The 17,363-nt window shown below is 50.4% G+C and overlaps 1 protein-coding gene across 1 annotated transcript in view; it reads left to right on the plus strand.

The window, feature by feature from the left end:
* The first annotated feature begins 3,759 nt into the window (after nucleotides 1-3,759).
* The window catches only part of ILKAP (ILK associated serine/threonine phosphatase), a 31,198-nt gene continuing 17,594 nt past the window's right edge, over nucleotides 3,760-17,363 (plus strand). The window contains exons 1-4 of the mRNA XM_019445375.2: nucleotides 3,760-3,912; nucleotides 11,475-11,540; nucleotides 12,011-12,067; nucleotides 14,575-14,691. Of these exons, the coding sequence (XP_019300920.1) occupies nucleotides 3,858-3,912; nucleotides 11,475-11,540; nucleotides 12,011-12,067; nucleotides 14,575-14,691 (295 nt within the window). The 5' untranslated portion in view covers nucleotides 3,760-3,857. The remainder of the gene's footprint in view (nucleotides 3,913-11,474; nucleotides 11,541-12,010; nucleotides 12,068-14,574; nucleotides 14,692-17,363) is intronic.

The raw sequence follows: 17,363 nt of genomic DNA on the forward strand, positions 1-17,363 counted from the left end.
TTCCTCTTCCTGGTATTATTGTTGTGTAATCGATTACCCCTAAATTTAGCAGCTTAAAAACACTGCTTACTTTGCTTGCGATTCTGTGGGTTGGGAATTCTCAAAGGGCTCAGCTGGGCAGTCCTGGCTTGGGGTCTCTCACGAGGTCATAGATAGTGGCCGGGGCTGGGGTCATCTGAGGCTTCCTCAGGGATGGATGTCCTCAATGACTCACCCTACAAGGCTGGCAGCCAAGGCTGGCTATTGGCTGGGAGCTCGGCTGGTGTCGCCGAATACAGCGCCCATCTGGGGCTTCTCCAGCACGGTAGCCCCGGAGCAGCTGAACTCCTTAGTCGCTGACCGACTCCCCAGCAAGTGTCTCCAGAGCATCAGGCAGAAGCTGCATGGCCTTTTAGGACCTAGCCTTGGAAGTCATACAATGGCCCATCTTCCATTCTCTACCAGTCAAAGCTGTCACAGTTCACCCAGGGCCATGGGAGACGACTCACAGCCTACCTCTTGATGGAAGGGGGCAGGGATACATTTCAGAAGAGCAGGAGGGATGGGAGGTATTGTGGCCACAAACTGGAAAATATCATTGGCCACACAGGCAGCTGATAACATCCTGGGACATCAGGTGCTCCCTTTCCTTGTCTCTAGACAGCTCAAGTTCTTAAAATCCGAAGTCATGATTTTTTTCTAAGAGCAAAATAGTCAAGTAGGCTTGGGCAGTCCTGAGCAAGTACCCAGGGGGCGTCACTCTTGGCCCCAACCTTCCTCATATTCCTGAGGTAGGAAGGCTGTGTCATGCACTTTGAACTTCAAAAATGGACACAGTCTTTCACTCATTCATTCATCCAACCAATGTATACGAGCACCTATTACGTGCCCGGTGCTCAGGGTACGTAGGACCAAACATGGCTCCTGACCTCCACCTGCTCACATTCTGACGGGAGATACGGTTCATCCACGAAATGATGACATAAACAACTGTAAAACTGTAACTATGACAACAGCTGTAAAGGGTGCTTGGGGCACTCAAGAAAGGTTTTCCTGAGGAATTGATGACTCGGCTGAAATCTGAGGAATGAATGGAATTTACCCAGGAGAAGGGGGTCGAGGAGAACATTTCAAGCCAGGGGACCTGAGAAAATGCCCTGGGACAAGACAGAGAAAGACAAGTACAAGGGATCGAGAGAAGCCCCAAGAGAGAAGCCTGACAGGAGGCTGTGATTTGGTGACACAGACTTGACGGGGGTGGGGTCAGGGAGTGGATCCAGAAGACATTCAGAAGATGAAACTGAGAGGACTTGGTGATGGACGGTGTGTCAGGCATATGCTGCTGCCTAACAAATGACCACAAACTCAGCAGCTTAAAACCACACCCGTCTAGTATCCCGCAGTTTCCACAGGTCAGGAGTCTGGGCGCAGCTGGGTCCTCTACAAGGCTGCAGTCACGTGTTGGCCCGGGCTGGGGTCTCATGTGAGGCTCAACTAGGAAGGATCTGCTTCCGAGCTCAGATAACCGTGGGTAGCGCTCATCGCCTTATGGGTTCTTGGATTGAAAGCCTCAGCTTCTAGGGGCGCCTGGGTGGCTCAGTCGGTTAAACCTCCGACCTCGGCTCAGGTCATGATCTCACGGTTCAGGAGTTCAAGCCCCGTGTCGGGCTCTGTGCTGACTGCTCAGAGCCTGGATCCTGTTTCAGATTCTGTGTCTCCCTCTCTCTCTGACCCTCCACCGTTCATGCTCTGTCTCTTGCTGTCTCAAAAATAAATAAAACGTTAAAAAAAATTTTTTTTAGAAAGCCTCGGTTTCTTGCCATCACCTGGAAGCCACCCTCAGTTCCTTATTGCTGTCCTCCTCTACTGTGGCTCACAACATGGCAACTTGCTTCTTCAAAGTCAGCAAGGGAGGGTGAGTCCCCAGGCAGGATGGGTGTCACAAACCCGTGTGAAAGAATCATATCCACGTAATCACATGCATCCTGACACCTTTGCTGGACTCTATTGGCCAGAGCAAGTCACGGGCCCCGGCCACACTCAAAGGAAGGAGACCACACAAGGGTTGTATACCAGGAGGTGGAGACCATGGGGGCCACCTTAGAGGCTGTCTTCCATTAGGGGGGTTCTGGTGTAGGAGCACAGGGCGTCAACCCTGGAAGGAGAACAGATTGAAGGGGGTAGGGGTGGAGAGTGAAAAAAATGGTTTCAGTCGGGACTTGTTGAGTTTGAGGTACCTTTGAGACATCCATGAGGCATCACGTGGGTACTTATTTGAATATGTGGCTCTGGAGCTGGTAGGATATATAAATTAACAAACCATGTTCAGATGAACAGTAATTCAAGCCAAGTGTGGACGAGATTGCCAAGGGAGGGAATATGGGATGAGGAGAGGACCCAGGATCAAGTCTTAAAGAACTCCATCCACGAATAGCCAGGCAGAAGACCCTGGGCCTGTGGAGGAGGCAGAGACAGAGCAGTCAGCGAACAGAAATAAAACCAGGAGAGCGATGACGACGTGTCTTGCGAGTCAAGAAGTGGCCAAGGTGTCAATGCTGCTGGGGGTCGTGTAAGATGACTAGAAAGGTCAGTCGCATCTAACAATGGAGTGGGAAATTACCGGAGAGCTTAGCAAGAGCTGTTTTGGAGAAGTCAGGAGATCAAGCTGGCTTGGGGTCGGCTGCCCTGTGCATGAGAGGCAAGGGCATGGGAGGCTGTGAGTATTGTTACTGCAGAGTATTTCTGCTGTGAGGGAGGGGCATTTCTCTGGGGAGGGCGAGGAGTGAGCAGTCCTGCAAGAGAGAGGCGTGAAGGCTCGCTGGGCCCTTCAAAGTCCTAAAGCCAGACATCACCAGGAATACCCCTGCAATGGAAACAAGTTGGGTTTCCTACTCATCGCAGGGTGGGAGGGAGGGAGACCACCACCCTGGAAACGTCAGTGGTCAGATGTTGGAAAGCACTTAGCAGACTGGGATGTGTGGCCGGTAATTTGGGGAAACATTTTAAGGATGGGGGCTTTGCTCTGGATTGGAAAAAATGTCAACAAGAGGAAGAGATGCCCTGACAGGATGCCTTAATCGATCTTATCTGAAAGGCAGGAAGATCAGACACAGCTAAATCTGTGATCGGTCCAGAAGCAGCAGTCACTCGTATCAGGCAGGGCTCGTGGCTTGGACTACGTTCACATTTTGTCTGAGTTCAGACATGATCAGAGGGGCCTCATTTTCCTCCCCCGCCAGAGCCCGATGTCCACGTTCGCTCAAATTGTGTGTACTGGGTAGGGGAATGCCGAGGCCTCGCTGCGTGCGGGCTGGCGGTCGCGGGACAGAGCCCCGGCGTCACGGAAGCGCCGTCTTTCCCGCCCGCCAGGAGCCGGACAGGGGCAGACAGGTCGAGGGAACACGCCCTCCACACCCCGCACTTCCCCGGGGTTCGGGGCCAGCGCCGACCGCGGCGGTGTGAGGGCTACGGCACGGAACGCCTTCCCGGACAAGAGTGCCCACTACGCTGGTCCCCTGAGCTTCGGCAATTCTCCCCAGGCCGGCTTCCTGGCACCGGACGCCCGACCGGAGGACAGCAGGAAGAGCCAGACCCGCCGCCTGCCTGGAACGTGGCTGCCGCGACGTCGGCTCCGCCCGCCAGGGCGAAATCAGCCTCGGCGCATGCGCGCCGCCCCGCCCACCCGCGCGCGGGACTCTGGGGTGGCCGCGCCACGCCGCGCGCCGATTGGTGGTGTTCCGGGCCCGCCTTCGGGTGATTGACGGCGCCCGGGCCGCCACCGCCCCGCCGCCGCCGCTGCCGCCGCTGCCGCCGCCGCCCTCGGGCTGCGCGACCGCCGCTGCCGCCGCCACCGCCGCCGCTGCCGCCCAGTCTCGGCCATGGACCTGTTCGGGGACCTGCCGGAGCCCGAGCGCTCGCCGCGCCCGGCTGCCGGTAAGCGGGTGGCCGCCCGGCCGGCCAGGGGAGGGCGCGCGGCGGCGGCCTGGAGGCCCGCGGCGCCTGAGGCGGGCGGCGGGGCGGAGCGGGGGCGAGCGCGGCCTGCCGGGCCGGGGCGGCGGGCCCCGCGGCGCCCCGGCGCGTCTCCGCCATGTCGGCTGCGCAGGCACAAGGGCGGGCCCGGGAGCCGGCCGCGGGCCGCCGCGTCCTTTGTGTGCGGCCCGCACGTGCGGCGGCGGAGGGTCGGCCCGAGCCCGGGGCCCCGCGCGCACCACCCGGCCTCGCGGCCTGGCGGCCGACTCCCCGCCGCTGTCCTTGCGGCCGGGCCGCAGATTCGGGGCTGCGGTCCGCTCTGGTTCCACCCCCGACGCCGAAGCAACCAGCGGCGCGGTCCTTCGCGTTTCTGACGCCCAGAGGGAGGGCTCGTTCCCAGCGCTCTTAGGATTTTACTTTTCTCAGTAGTTTCTTCCCTCCTTCCCCGGGCCCCACGACGTCCCCCGTCTCCCCAAAGGCCAGAGCACCGGCGCAAGTGCGCGCGTCGGCTGCGCCCGGGCCTCGGCGGCTGTGCGTGTTCTCGTCGCGGTGGTGTGAGCTCCGCCGCGCTCGAGCGGCCTGGGACCAGGCCTTTGTTAGCCCAGCGCATCCTAGGCGTTGTGGCCGCCCCGGGTTTCGCTCGGCGAGGCTGATCAGTGCTTTCACACGCGGGGACGATCAGGGAGACGCTCCACTCTATAGGGCCTCCGTTCTAAGCCTAACTCGGTGGCAGAAGACCTGGAAAACTTTGAGAACAAGTTCAGATTTCCGGGCTTGCCTCCGTCCACTAAATCGGAAAGCCTCCAAGGTAGGGTCCTGCGTCTGTGTGGTTAAATCCCCAGGGGCTTTTGGCCAGTGCGGCAGAAGTCTGGAGACTGTGGTTTGGAAACTACTGTTGTGGGGAATAGGGGGGTGTACAGCGAGCTCCAGTCTTTGCCTGCAGAGAGCTTAAACGGGAATGCAAGTGATTATAATTAAAACTGGCAAAAGTTAGCGACCGTGGGAAATGCCGCAGGGCCTGGAGGAGTGATTGTAGTCCATCCAGAAACGCTGGGGAAGGAGGCGGTGCTGGGATGGGGCCTCTGAGCTTGGGTGGACTTGTGATTTGTCTAGGCGAGGCAGCGATCGGGCGGCGGCATTCAGTTCTCCGGACTGCATGAACATACTGGTGTGGAGGAGTGGTGAACTTGGGGCTCTTAAGGAGGGGTGGTCCTGCCCTGCGCCAGGCCTGGATTCTGGCTTGTGGCACGTGAACCGTCTGGCCAGCCTTTATGGGGCCATCATTCCCAGTAATGGCACCGTTAACTCTCCCCCACTTACCATTCTGATGGTACAGAAGCATCTGAGTAACTGTCTTTGAGCCTGTGTGCTCAACTCGACCATTCACTTCCTAAATTGTTCTAGTTGGGGTTAAAAGCTCTGGCCTGGTGTGTGCAGTCTTTTTTTTTTTTTTAAACCCCGTTGATGGAATATACCTTCTCTCTGAGTATGTTTGGGGCAGAGTGTGGATTTGCGGATGTGCCTGTAAGCCTATCATTTAAAACAAAACAAAACAAAACTGTGACTTTTTACCAGAAATTAATTTGCTCAGGGGAGGGCACCCTTTAGGTGATACAAAATCTGACAACTGAGAAGGCTTACAAGTTGGTACTTGGCAGCTTGCCACCAAATCCAGGGTAGGGGAGGAGGGTGTCTCCAACCCCTGGCTGAGATGCCAGGGTGGCAAAGGGGCTGCAAAGTGTTTAAACCCCTGTTCCCTGGATGAGTAAACTGCCCCCTGCTTGTGGGAAGGGCACTGACACTGCCCAGGCCCTGCTTGGCTGAGTATATTTTTTAAAATAGCTTTAAAAACAAAGAAGGCATGCTTTCTGAATTTGTGGATGGCCAGAAGCTGAGCGGGATAAGCAGTAAAGTGAGTGGTAAGAATTGGGATCCAAAGTTCTCTGGCCGTGCAGTTGGTTAAAACTGACAACATGAGAGGTAACAGGTTAAAATCGCTTGAACGAGAACAGATTCTGATTTCACTATCTTGTGGAAATACTGTGATTTTTGAAAAATTAATTTCAACACCATATTGTGTTTTAGAAAATCTGTGGTATTGACTGATAAAATTAATGGAGTACATGAAAGGAAAATAAGGTTGGTTTCATAAAGTGGACGGAGGGGTGCCTGGGTGGCTCAGTCAGTTAAGCATCTGACTCTGGCTCAGGTCATGATCTCGCCACCTGTGAGTTCGAGCCCCATGTCGGGCCCTGTGCTGACCGCTCGGAGCCTAGAGCCTGCTTCGGATTCTGTGTCTCGCTCTCTCTGCCCCACCCCTGCACATGCGTGGGTGCTCTCTCTCGCTCTCAAATAAAGAAACATTACAAAAAATAATACAGTGTATGGAAAGATGAGGCAAAACTGCATCATCGTGACCCTCACATATGATGTCCAGGTGCCACAGATTTCTGAGCTACTGCAGCGACCGGTAAAAGACTAGTCATTCTCACGGTCCTGGAGAAGAGTGGTTTTGGACATGTAGTCAAACTGGTTTCCGATCCACTAACTGCCTTCTGTGGCCGTTCCCCATATCTGTAAAATGGGATTGCTGGCTCCTTCTGTGAGCCCATGGACTAGAGAGAGACCTACATGTAAGGTGCTTAGCACAGGTGTAGCACATGGTCAGTGCCTGGCGGATGTTAGTTAGTAAATGAACTGTGAACTTCAGCGGCTGCCTAAAAGGGAGTAAAAATGCACTCCTAACTGGATTTTGTGAAAAGGTAGGAAATTTCACACTGCTCAGCTCACATCAAGTGTATTTTGTTTAAGTAGCTCTTTGATTTTTGTTGTTGTTGTTGTTTTAGACGTTCCATCTAATGCTCCTGCCTCCAAGCCTTTTAATTTTTATGATCTGAAGAAACATGGAGAAGGAACGCATTAAATGTTTTCAGATTTTGTGCTAAATTATTAGTTTTCACTCCCCTTACAGATTAGATTGCCGAGTGAATCCAGTCTTTTGTGTGTAGAGGGTTTGTCAAAAAGAGGAAGTATGTCCATGTCAGACCGGAGTGAAACTTCTCTGCTGTATCTTACTCCTGAAAGTGCTCACTTGATGTCTTTAAGGTCAACAGCTTATCATTGATAATCCAAACAAGTTAAAGGTGTCCTGGTTTAAAGTTGCTTTGGCAGTAAGCTGGTTTCAGTTTTATAGGGTGGTTCTTTCACTTACTAGGTTGCTACGCCAGTATGCTTTGAAACCGACGGTCAGCTGTGGGGACTAGGTAAATACTGCAGGACAGTCTGTCTTCAGGATATTTCTTGGGAAAAAACCTAGAGACCTAAATGTAGAATAAAGGTTAAGATACTAGGGAAAAAAAGACTTTAATTATAAAACTTCAGCGATAAGCAAGGGAAAAAACTCATAAAAAATTGAAGTGGATTTAGCTATGTAAAAATAAAAAATTCTGCGGGACAAAATAACCACAAAGGCAAAAGATGAACAGAAAATAATTTAAGTACACATTACTAATGAGCCTTAATAAATGAAAGGCTCATACACTGTAATAATAAAAAAAGACTTTGGTACCTGGATGGCTTAGTCGGTGGAGCCGACTCTTGGGTTCTGGGAAGAGTCGTGGGATCGAGCCCCGCGCTGGCGTGAAGCCTGCTTAAGATTCATATTCTCTCAATCTCCCTCTCCCTCTCCCCCTCTCCCCCTCCCCCCCTCCCCCCCTCCCCCCTCCCCCCTTCCTCTCTGTCTCCCTCTGTTCCTCCCCCACTTGCATGCATGCTCTCTCTAAAAAAAAAGAAAAAAAGACAAATAACCCATTTGAAAATGGTCAAAGGCCATTCGTGGAAGTTCATGGAAGAAGAGATGCGAATGACCAGCAGCTGGAACCAGAGCTGCGCTTCCTCAGTCACTGGGGAAAGGAATAGCACATCACTGATGGTTCCATGTTTTCACCCATCACATTGAAATTTGTCAACATGGCGGTGAGGATGGAGAGGAACGGACATTCTCGTGAAGTGTGTTGGGAGTGGGAGTTACCACAGCTTTGGGGGAACGAATGTTGGCATCTGCCAGGCTTAAACCGCTCATACCCTTTGAGCAGCAGTCTAGCACATTAGGTAGGGGACAGGTCGGTGGTTTGCTGTGGCATTGTTGGTCCTGCGGGACACTGGAATCGGCCTGCGTGCCCACCAGTAAGGGAACTGGACGACCCCCCCGCCCCCCCCCCACCCCCCCCCCACCCCCCCCCCCCCGTACCCAGCTGTCAGGAAGAGTAATTCGACCCAGGTGTGCTGGCTGGAACGAGCCCCGAGGGCTTATATGAACAAGGGTGTGTGTACTGTTGTGTGCAGTATGCTTCTGCCTTCCAGAAGTTAGAATGCTCGTGCACAAGGGCATCAGCCTGAAAGAAAGTGGAACGTGCACACTCCTCTGTTACGGGGGGGGGCAGAGTGGGGGCTTTTTCTGATGCTTCTGTGGTACGTTGCATTTGAGCCTGAAAAGATTCAGGTGCAGAGAACAGTTGAAGCGAAATATTTGACCCTCTTGTTGCTTTAGTGTGCATGGCAGCCGTTAGCTGATGTGAATATGATCCACCCAAAAGTAGTTTTCTCAGCTTCAGAATGTAGAGGACTCGAAACAGAAAACCCTGGGTGAGATTAACTGTAAAGGAAAACAGTCTTTAGCCCTGTCTCATTCTTCATTAAGTTCTTATATTTAGAATTCTGGGGGGCCTTCTTCCAAAGTTTTGGGTCACAGTCACATTTGTCTTAATTATTGCAGCCCCAAATACTTTGAATTACTATTTATCCAAAATAGAATGTAAGATTCTGGCTGATCATAAGTTTTTGTTACAGCATCTATGACTTACAGATTTAAAAACAAAATTTTTTAATGTATATTTATTTTTGAGAGAGAGCGTGAGCAGGGGAGGGGCAGAGTGGGGGGGGGGGCACAGAATTGGAAGCAGGCCCCAGGCTCCCAGCCGTCAGCACAGAGCCCGATGTGGGGCTGGAACTCATGAACCGCGAGATCATGATCTGAGCCGAAGTCAGATTCTTAACCGACTGAGACACTCAAGCGCCCCCATAAATTTTTTTAAGATTTTATTTTTAGGTAATTTCTACACCCAACATGGGGCTTGAACTCAGAACCCCGAGACCAAGGGTTGCATACTCTACTGACTGAGCCAGCCAGATACCCCACAGATTTTTTTTTTTTAAGAATACAAATGCAAGCTATTTGATCCTTTCAGTGACGTATTCCAGAGACCTAGAGCCTCGAGATTGTGTTCGTGGGGTTGTTGGAAGGGTTAAATGAGATGCCGTGTGGAAGCAGTGTGGCACCTCACGAGAGCATGGACTGGGAAGCCAGGCTGCCTGGCTTGGACTCCCCACCCCTTACGGGCTTTCCCTTGGGCATTATTGCGCCTGATTGCCTCAGTTTCCTCATCCATGAGGAACACAGTAATGGTACTCACCTTGTAAAACCGTTGTAAGGATTGATGCACTGAAGATAGATAGAGTGCTAGAATATACAACAGTGCCTGGAAGGCAGTAAATGTTCATTACTTTTACAAGCCATTCTCAGCTGTGGCCAAAAGAAATGAGATGCTCTCATGTTTAATTGAAATCGCACTTACGGGATTCCAGTATCCCAGAGTGAGAAGGAGTGGAGAAGCGCGTTCGATTCAGCCCGCGGAGATGGGCCATTGCCTGGGGTGCTGCTCGGATCCGTGCCCTGCGTCCGAGTTGTAGCCACAGGGTAGAGGCCGGGCCGGGGCTGTGCTGGGAGGAATGCTTGCAAGAACTGAAGATGTCTTCCCTGGGGAGAGCGGACTTCCCCATTGGACAGTGGCAGTTGGGGGACCTGATTCAGATGGGTAGTTTAATTCAGAAGCGAAAACCTGGTTTCCCGCTGACCTGGCCCCAGCGGAAGGGTGGGCTGCTTTTCAGGCCGGCCTCCTCCCTGTAACGTTCTGTCTCCTGAGACGCCTGGCCCCCGGGCCCCACTGAACGCAGTGCGCCTGTCCTGCATTTGGAGTCTGTCAGGAGAATGGGCGTTTGAGGCTCAGACACAATATGGTTTGGGTTCCTCTTGGAAGTGCCCTGTCGGAACATTAGGGATCCTGGGAGGAGGACTGTTGACTAAGTGGTCATTCTGCATGCCATTTAATGGCCTGGCGATGCTGCTTTTTAAATACTTTCTGTAGGGTGTTTATGTCATGTGTGAGATAAACGGTAGTATTTGCCGTTAGTTTGGGAAATCCTGAGGGAGAACGGTATAATTTAATGAAATAGACATTTCCCATTTGAATTAGGATGTAAAGCAGAAGAGTTACTACTTTTTGTTAAATCAGAAATTTATCAGGTATTTAAGGTACTTTTGACCTAAAAACCCCTGAAGATACTTCTTTCCTTGGAGTTTCTATATTTTAATTTAAGCTTTTGTTTTTAAAAGAGTAGGATTGATACCCAGTTCGTTTCTACATAGAGGCAAAAGGACGCTACGGAGCCTTTTGGAACTTACAATTGAACTGGTTGTGAAATGAGGACATTTCTGTACCTGAACTCCGGGGAACCAGAGGGGGCCAAATGCAGGATGGGATTGTGCACACCTGCGTCTTCAGCCCTTACACACACACACACACACACACACACACACACACACACACACACCCAGAGGGGGCCAAATGCAGGATGGGATCGTGCACACCTGCGTCTTCAGCCCTTACACACACACACACACACACACACACCCCGTTCAAGTGTTTAATAGCTTACATAGAAATTTGGGGGAAAGCTGGAGAATAAGGAACGGTGGTTAAATTTTATGTGGAAAGGGATAATGGAGTATAAAGCATTTAAGACAGGTACTTTTGGTGTGTAAATTTTTAGATAAAAAATTTCCCTGGCTTTCTGCTGAGTTTATTGTCTTGGAGTATCTGAAATTCCTCATTTTCTCCATAGATGGTAATTGATGTGGGCACTTGCTGGGGATGCCGGGTTAACACCGATTTGCTTCCTTCAGCCCCTCACCTTCTCTGTGCTCATTTGTTTGACCTTCTATTTGGTGGTCAGTTCAGAATGCTATTGAAATAGGACTTTTGAAGACCACATATCTTGGAAGAGTCCCTCTGTCTTTGAAGTTTTATCTTGAGGGACCCAATAATTGTTTTCTTGGCCTAGAATCTGTATTTTTCTTCCCAGGATTTATTTTTAAAGAAAGGTTTTTAAGCGTTTGTTGCTTTCAGGCATGAAATTATGGAGAAAAAAAAATTTGTTTTCCTCAAAATACCCAGTGGCCCTTCAAATGCCAGTTGGGTCGTCTTTCATTGCTTTTCTGTTGACTGTAACTGTTGGAAGCAAATGTCCGTGTTAAATGGCTGTCCAGAAAATACTTTTTAAAAGTTTGTCCAACAAAGAGGAGAAAATTTGAACTTAATAGTAAACATCTCAGAAGGTACCCCCCCCCCCCCGAAAATGTGTCCTGGCTGGTGACCAGATGCTCTTTAAGCAGGTGCTCTGTGTTGTAGGCAAAGAAGCTCAGAAGGGACCTCTGCTCTTCGACGACCTCCCTCCGGCCAGCAGTACTGACTCAGGTACAGTCTTCAGGCTCTCCCAGGTGTGTGTCAACGTGTCATCCTGGGGTTGTAGTTGTCTCAAATCTTTCTCCCTTTCCCCCATTTTCAACACACAGATGTTTTAGGTGTTGGACTGTCTTAAGTTTTGAATCCATGGCATCAGGTAAGGCAGAAAAATCCACTAGTCGCTAGCCCTGAGGAGCTGCATAAAAACGTTGAGCAGTTTGCTCCGGTTCATTTGAGTGTTTACTTTACCAGCTGAAATCAGATTTAACTCTTTCAGGCAGATTTTTGTTTCCTTTGATTGATAGGATTTAAAATAAAATAGGTTCGAGCCATTATTTACCGAAGTATGAGTTGCCACTGGATTGACACGAGAGTTTTGAGATGATTTCATTGACCTGCGTAGGTGTCCTGGTGGGATGGATTCTGAAGCTCTTGCCTCCCCCAGGTTTTGTGGGCTCACTGAGTGTTCTGCTGTGTTTCAGGATCAGGGGGACCTTTGCTTTTTGATGATCTCCCACCAGCCAGCAGTGGGGATTCAGGTAAGTGGGAGGGAAAAGGTTCAATGTGCCAATGGAAATAATACATAAAAATTGTGTCCTTATGTAAAATGTATTTATTAATAGATTCTACAGAGCTTAGGATGACATGAAACCAGCATACAGCATGAGATTTATTAAAATCACAAAAGAAATAGGCACCATCGGGTGGAAGCAAAAAGATTATATACAGCATCACTTTTTGGTGATTATTGTTTACTTCTTGGGGTTCCACCTCTTGCAACTGACTTTAAGAATTAAGAGCTTAGTCATTTAAACTTTGTTTTTAACATTTTATTAAAAAAAAAAGCAGTCCGTCTCTGCCTCTGTTAGTGACAGACTCCAGTGTATTCAGCAGAAGTCTCTGACTATATGACATAGTTAAAATATTTTTAATATCCCTGAACCTATAAAAACAGATAGTCTTCTCTTTTATGGCACCTACATTAAAAAGAATTTTGATCTCAAGAAAATACAATCTGAATGACACTGGTTTAGTAACTAGTACAGACCATGTGCAGGAGTTTTCTTGGAATTTCTTGAAACCTTAGTTGGTTATTTTCATTCAGTCCTTATTTTTTCTCAGGAACCTTTATTGATTTGATTTCATTTTTGCCAAGCCTGTTCACATTGGTTCTACCTGTTCCTGGAAATGTTTTTTCCTTTCTACATCCCAGTTAGGTCGAAGGGGAGAAAAGAGCAGGTTCCGGTCAGTGGTCACAGTGATGAGTCTCCTCTTCTGTCTCACCGAGGACTTCTCACGTGGAATCGCTCTAAGTGAGGGCAGGACAGGGGGCCACAGGACAAGAGTGAGGGGACAGGGGGCAGGCTGTCTATTTTCACCTGCAGTTATCTGCTGGTGTAAATACCTTCCTTATGTCGTCAAGTACAACACTTGCTGCTGATTTTCAAGTCGATCTTTTGCGTTACTAATTCATTACATAAAAATAATCAGGGTTAGTCTAGAATGTATGGATTAAGTTAGCATAGTTCTGTATTTAGAACAAGTCATTACAGGCCTCTAACGTGAGAATTCTCAGGCTTTCGGGGCTTTACTAAAACACCACAGCATTCTCTCATTCACAGTTAAACCTGAAACCTTGCCTATAAGGACAGCAGCCTTACAATGAAAGTTAATGCGTGCAAACATCAACTTAACAGGGCTCTTTACAGGTTTAATAAAAGAAAATTCAACATAGCTGTGTCTTAGTTCTTCCCAGGACAAAGGACAATCAACTAGTAACAACTTAGAAGATTTTGCACCATTATTAACAGGCTTGATTTTTTCGGATTTAGAATCTAACCTTGCATCCAATATATTGAATTTCTTGAGAAGACATATTCACCGTATACAAAATCGACTACATTCTAGGCCATAAAGTAAGTCCCACTAATGAATTGATTTCATATACAGACCACATTCTCTGACTACAAGTGATTCAATTAGGAGTCAGTAACAAAGCTATAAAAATGTCTCTGTTTTGAGAGTTAAAAGAGAGGAAGATCGTTTTACATACGCACGGGAAAGCTGGGATAAACAGTACGTGACAGGAGGCTACTGGGAAGACCTTGGGGGAAAGTATATTGGAAACATTAGTGAAATTTTCTCAGTTAACGTGCTTTACTATGTGGGGCAGGGGTGTGTGTTATGTCCTACTGTTGCAGATATCTGTCCTTTTGCAAGTAATTGACTCTGCAGGGACATTTTCTTCCCTTCCTCTGTACTCAGAAATGTCTGGTGAAGGATAATTGAGTAGATGGTCACATGCTTTTATGCAGAGAGTACTTAGGGCTGCTTACTATGACAACGGCTGCCATTTATTGGGTACGTGATGACCCAGGCACTGTGATAAATGCTTCTACTTACCTCGTCCCCACCTTCCGAGATGACAGTGTTCTCCCTGTGTTACGGGTCGAGAAACCGAGGCGGGGAGGTCAAGTCACTTGCCTTAATTTGAGACTAGACTTTCTCCTTCCAAAACGCACGCACCCTGCAGGTGCTCTTAGCTTTTTGGCTTGAGTACAGACTCATCCCTCTGCAAGTGTGAATGGCTTCAGCGGTCCTGTTTGGCCTTTCGCAATACACGGTTCTTAAAACCTGACATTTACCTCATTGTAACCCTCTCGGGGCACTTGATGCTTTCTTGACTTGTTCAGGACGTGTCACTTTGCAGATTTTGGAAACTTCCCTGTTAATAAGGGCCTGTGGGTATGGAGCCTCGTGTGTGTCACAGCCCCAAAATGTGGGCTGTTTTTACCACTGACGACCCTCCTTGCAGATCCTCTCACAGTTGGCCTGAGCAGGACCTGGATCTTGACCTGTGGTCCCTCCTGGCGGGCACCCGGCCCACTGCCCACCCCTCCAAGTCCTCGCCACGAGATCCCTGTGCCTGCCTCTCTCCTGGTGCTCGCGCCGCACGTCGTTTCGTCTCAGGGCTGGGGTGGAGCCTGGTCGGCTGGGGACTTTGACAGTCTGTAGCTGTGTCTGTCTGGCTTCTCCTCGTGTCCAGGTTCTCTTGACGCTTCGATGTCCCAGACGGTAAAGAACGAAGGGAAAGGAGCAAAGAGAAGAGCCCCTGAAGAAGAGAACGGCAGCGAAGAGCTTGTGGAAAAGAAAGTTTGTAAAGGTTTTCAGACAGTTTGAAAACAAATGTATTAGACTTCCCATCTTAAAACAACCCAGAGCAAAAACGAGCTCAGCTTTCCCATTCGGGACACTTCTGTTTCGTGTCTGTGTTTAAGAAACTGGCAGGGTTCTCTTTTTGCAGACAGACTTCCGAGTTTACTTTTGCCTCCTCTCCTAACTTTTCTGTTCGTCTCTGGCCCATCTTTGGTCAGGCCGGAAACCCACGTTTGTTCTTCGAGGGTTAGAAAACCCAGGTCATTTTGACTTCACCTTGTCTAGTGAATGGTTAGCTTGTTGGGCCCCCGCTTTCTCTCTGACCCCTGTCTTTGTTCACAGCCTGTTGCTGAGCACTTTGAATTTGTGATCAGCTTAGTAGGCAGCTTCCCAAGAAGGAGCCTGAGGCTGGAAAAACCGGTTGAAATTTGTAGTCAGCTCTGTAACTTGTCAGAGTGGAGAAGAAATGAAAAGTATCAGTTAAAGAGAGGTAGCCGTGGATGTTCACACACCGTACAGATCATTTTGTCCTTTGCCCCAGAGCTTCCGAGCGAAAGCCGTGGGGTGCGCCGGGAGGCACCCCACTGGGAGGCGTGTGAGGAGCCTACTAACCCGCTTAAGGACGGGCCGTAGGTTAGCTGGTCACGGCCTCGAGCCTCAAGAGCACCGTGCTTACCAGCAACGGCTCTGTCAACGGCTCTGTCAACGTGTTCGCTTTATTGTTTACACAGCCCTAGGGTGTCCGAAAAGGAGCTTAACCAGGCCTGGCCGTTCAGTGTCGGCAGGTTTCTGTGCCCATGGTGTGTGTGCTCCTTTATCCTTTCCTTCCTCACTTGAAGTAGAAGCAACTGTCTTACTGTTTGTTCAAATTCATTACCAGCCTCAGGCATGGGAATAGAGTTTCACGTGTCCAACAGGGCATTTGGGATAAACTCCATGCATGTGTCTAAACTAGGAATTTTTCTGCCCTCATTAGATTACTGACAAGACTGGGTTTGCACACAATCCCTTGCCCCAGTTTGGGACGACAGCACATTCCTTGCTCTGCTGTTAATGCCTTAACCGAAGCTGTCGGTACTAACTTGCTGTCGTCTGCTACTTCCCTCTTCAGTGTTCAGCCTTCTCTTTTTTATTTTTTGAGAGAGAGGGGGAGTTCGTGTGAGAGTGGGGCAGGGGCAAGAGAGACAGAGCACGCGCGAGCAAGAGAGAACCCCAGGCGGGCTCTGTGCCCAGCGCGGTGGAGCCCAGTGTCGGGCTCGATGTCACCACCGTGAGATCATGACCTGAGCCACCCAGGCGGCCCCACTGCCCAGCCTTTTAGAGACCATCCTTGTCCAACAGTGGTCTGATCTTAGTTACAGATTGCAGCTGGGGAGGTAGGTGGCTGCGGGGGAGCAGCTTATTCGTGTGCACGGTTAGGACATCACTGAGTGAAACAGCCAGAGTCCCCTGTCGTCCCCCCCCCCCACCCCCCACCACCCCCCCCCGTTTGCTCTGGGACTAGGGCTTCTGGAGGGAAGAGCACAGTTTTGTATTGGCCTTTTGTTCTCTTTCCCCGCAGCCTCCTCGGTGATCTTTGGTCTGAAAGGCTACGTGGCTGAGCGGTAAGGGCGAGCGGGAGGAGATGCAGGACGCCCACGTCATCCTGAACGACATCACGGAGGAGTGCAGGCCCCCATCGTCCCTCATGTGAGTGTCCCTGCTCCAGCAGGCCTCTGCGGACCGTTTGGCCCGAGTTCCGTGGGCAGGTTTCAGGAGCGTGGCCTGTCGCTTGGACTGCTCGGTTCTTGATTTTGCACAGTGCTTCCCTTCCCGACGTTTTTGGTCGTCACGTGGGCGGGGGCGCTCAGGTTGCTGCCAGACGCCCTGCGACAGAGAGCTGTCTGGCCCCAAGTTGTTCCCGGCTCTGGCAGAGCCGAGAACCCTGTTAAATGGGAACAGACTGCCCAGTGTCTGAGGAGCTTCCGGCAGGGAGCGCTCTTACTCTGCGAACCCGTAGGTGGAGGGGGGAGCTGCTTCAGCGGCGCATGGTGATCCAGGAGAGCCATGTCGTGGGTCAGGGCCCAAAAGAGAAAGAGCAGAAATGACATCAAGGAGAAGAACAGTGAAAATTTTCCTGCAACTGTGCAGATTAAAATGAGGCCTTTGGATAAGCTCTGAGGCATGGAGGAAAGACATCAGAAGGCAGGACATCAAGGCATGTCATTAACACACGTCCCATGTGCACACGGGGGACTCTGTAGGGCAAGGATCATGCGTGTGTGCACACGGGGGACTCTAGGGCAAGGATCACGTGTGTGGGCACCGCCGTGTTTCCACAGTCACAGTCTGTTATTAACGGACAGTGTGCCGGAGCCATTGGTGCCGGTGGGTTTTGTCCAGGTGAGGAAGTGATGGTCCCTGCTGGTACCTGGTCATGTGCGGAGAAGACCACGTGTATGCACAGTCCCTGGTGTTAGGCGGCCGTTGACCACTGTGGTATGCTTTGGAGTTCCTTTCGAAGCCAGGAAAGGCCTCTGGAGAGCCCGGGGAGTGGGTCTCACTGGGCTCACTAAACTGTGCCTTAGCAGGGTACCGTGTGTTAGGAACCAGACGAAGGTATTTAGTCACAGCTCATGAGGTCTCTGTTGAAAAGGAACTCGAAACATGTTTGAGAAAGAGCTCTGCAGAGTGAATGTC

This window comes from Panthera pardus, unplaced genomic scaffold (genome assembly GCF_024362965.1).
Source record: "Panthera pardus isolate Hobbes unplaced genomic scaffold, ASM2436296v1 HiC_scaffold_10, whole genome shotgun sequence".
Lineage (NCBI taxonomy): Eukaryota > Metazoa > Chordata > Mammalia > Carnivora > Felidae > Panthera > Panthera pardus.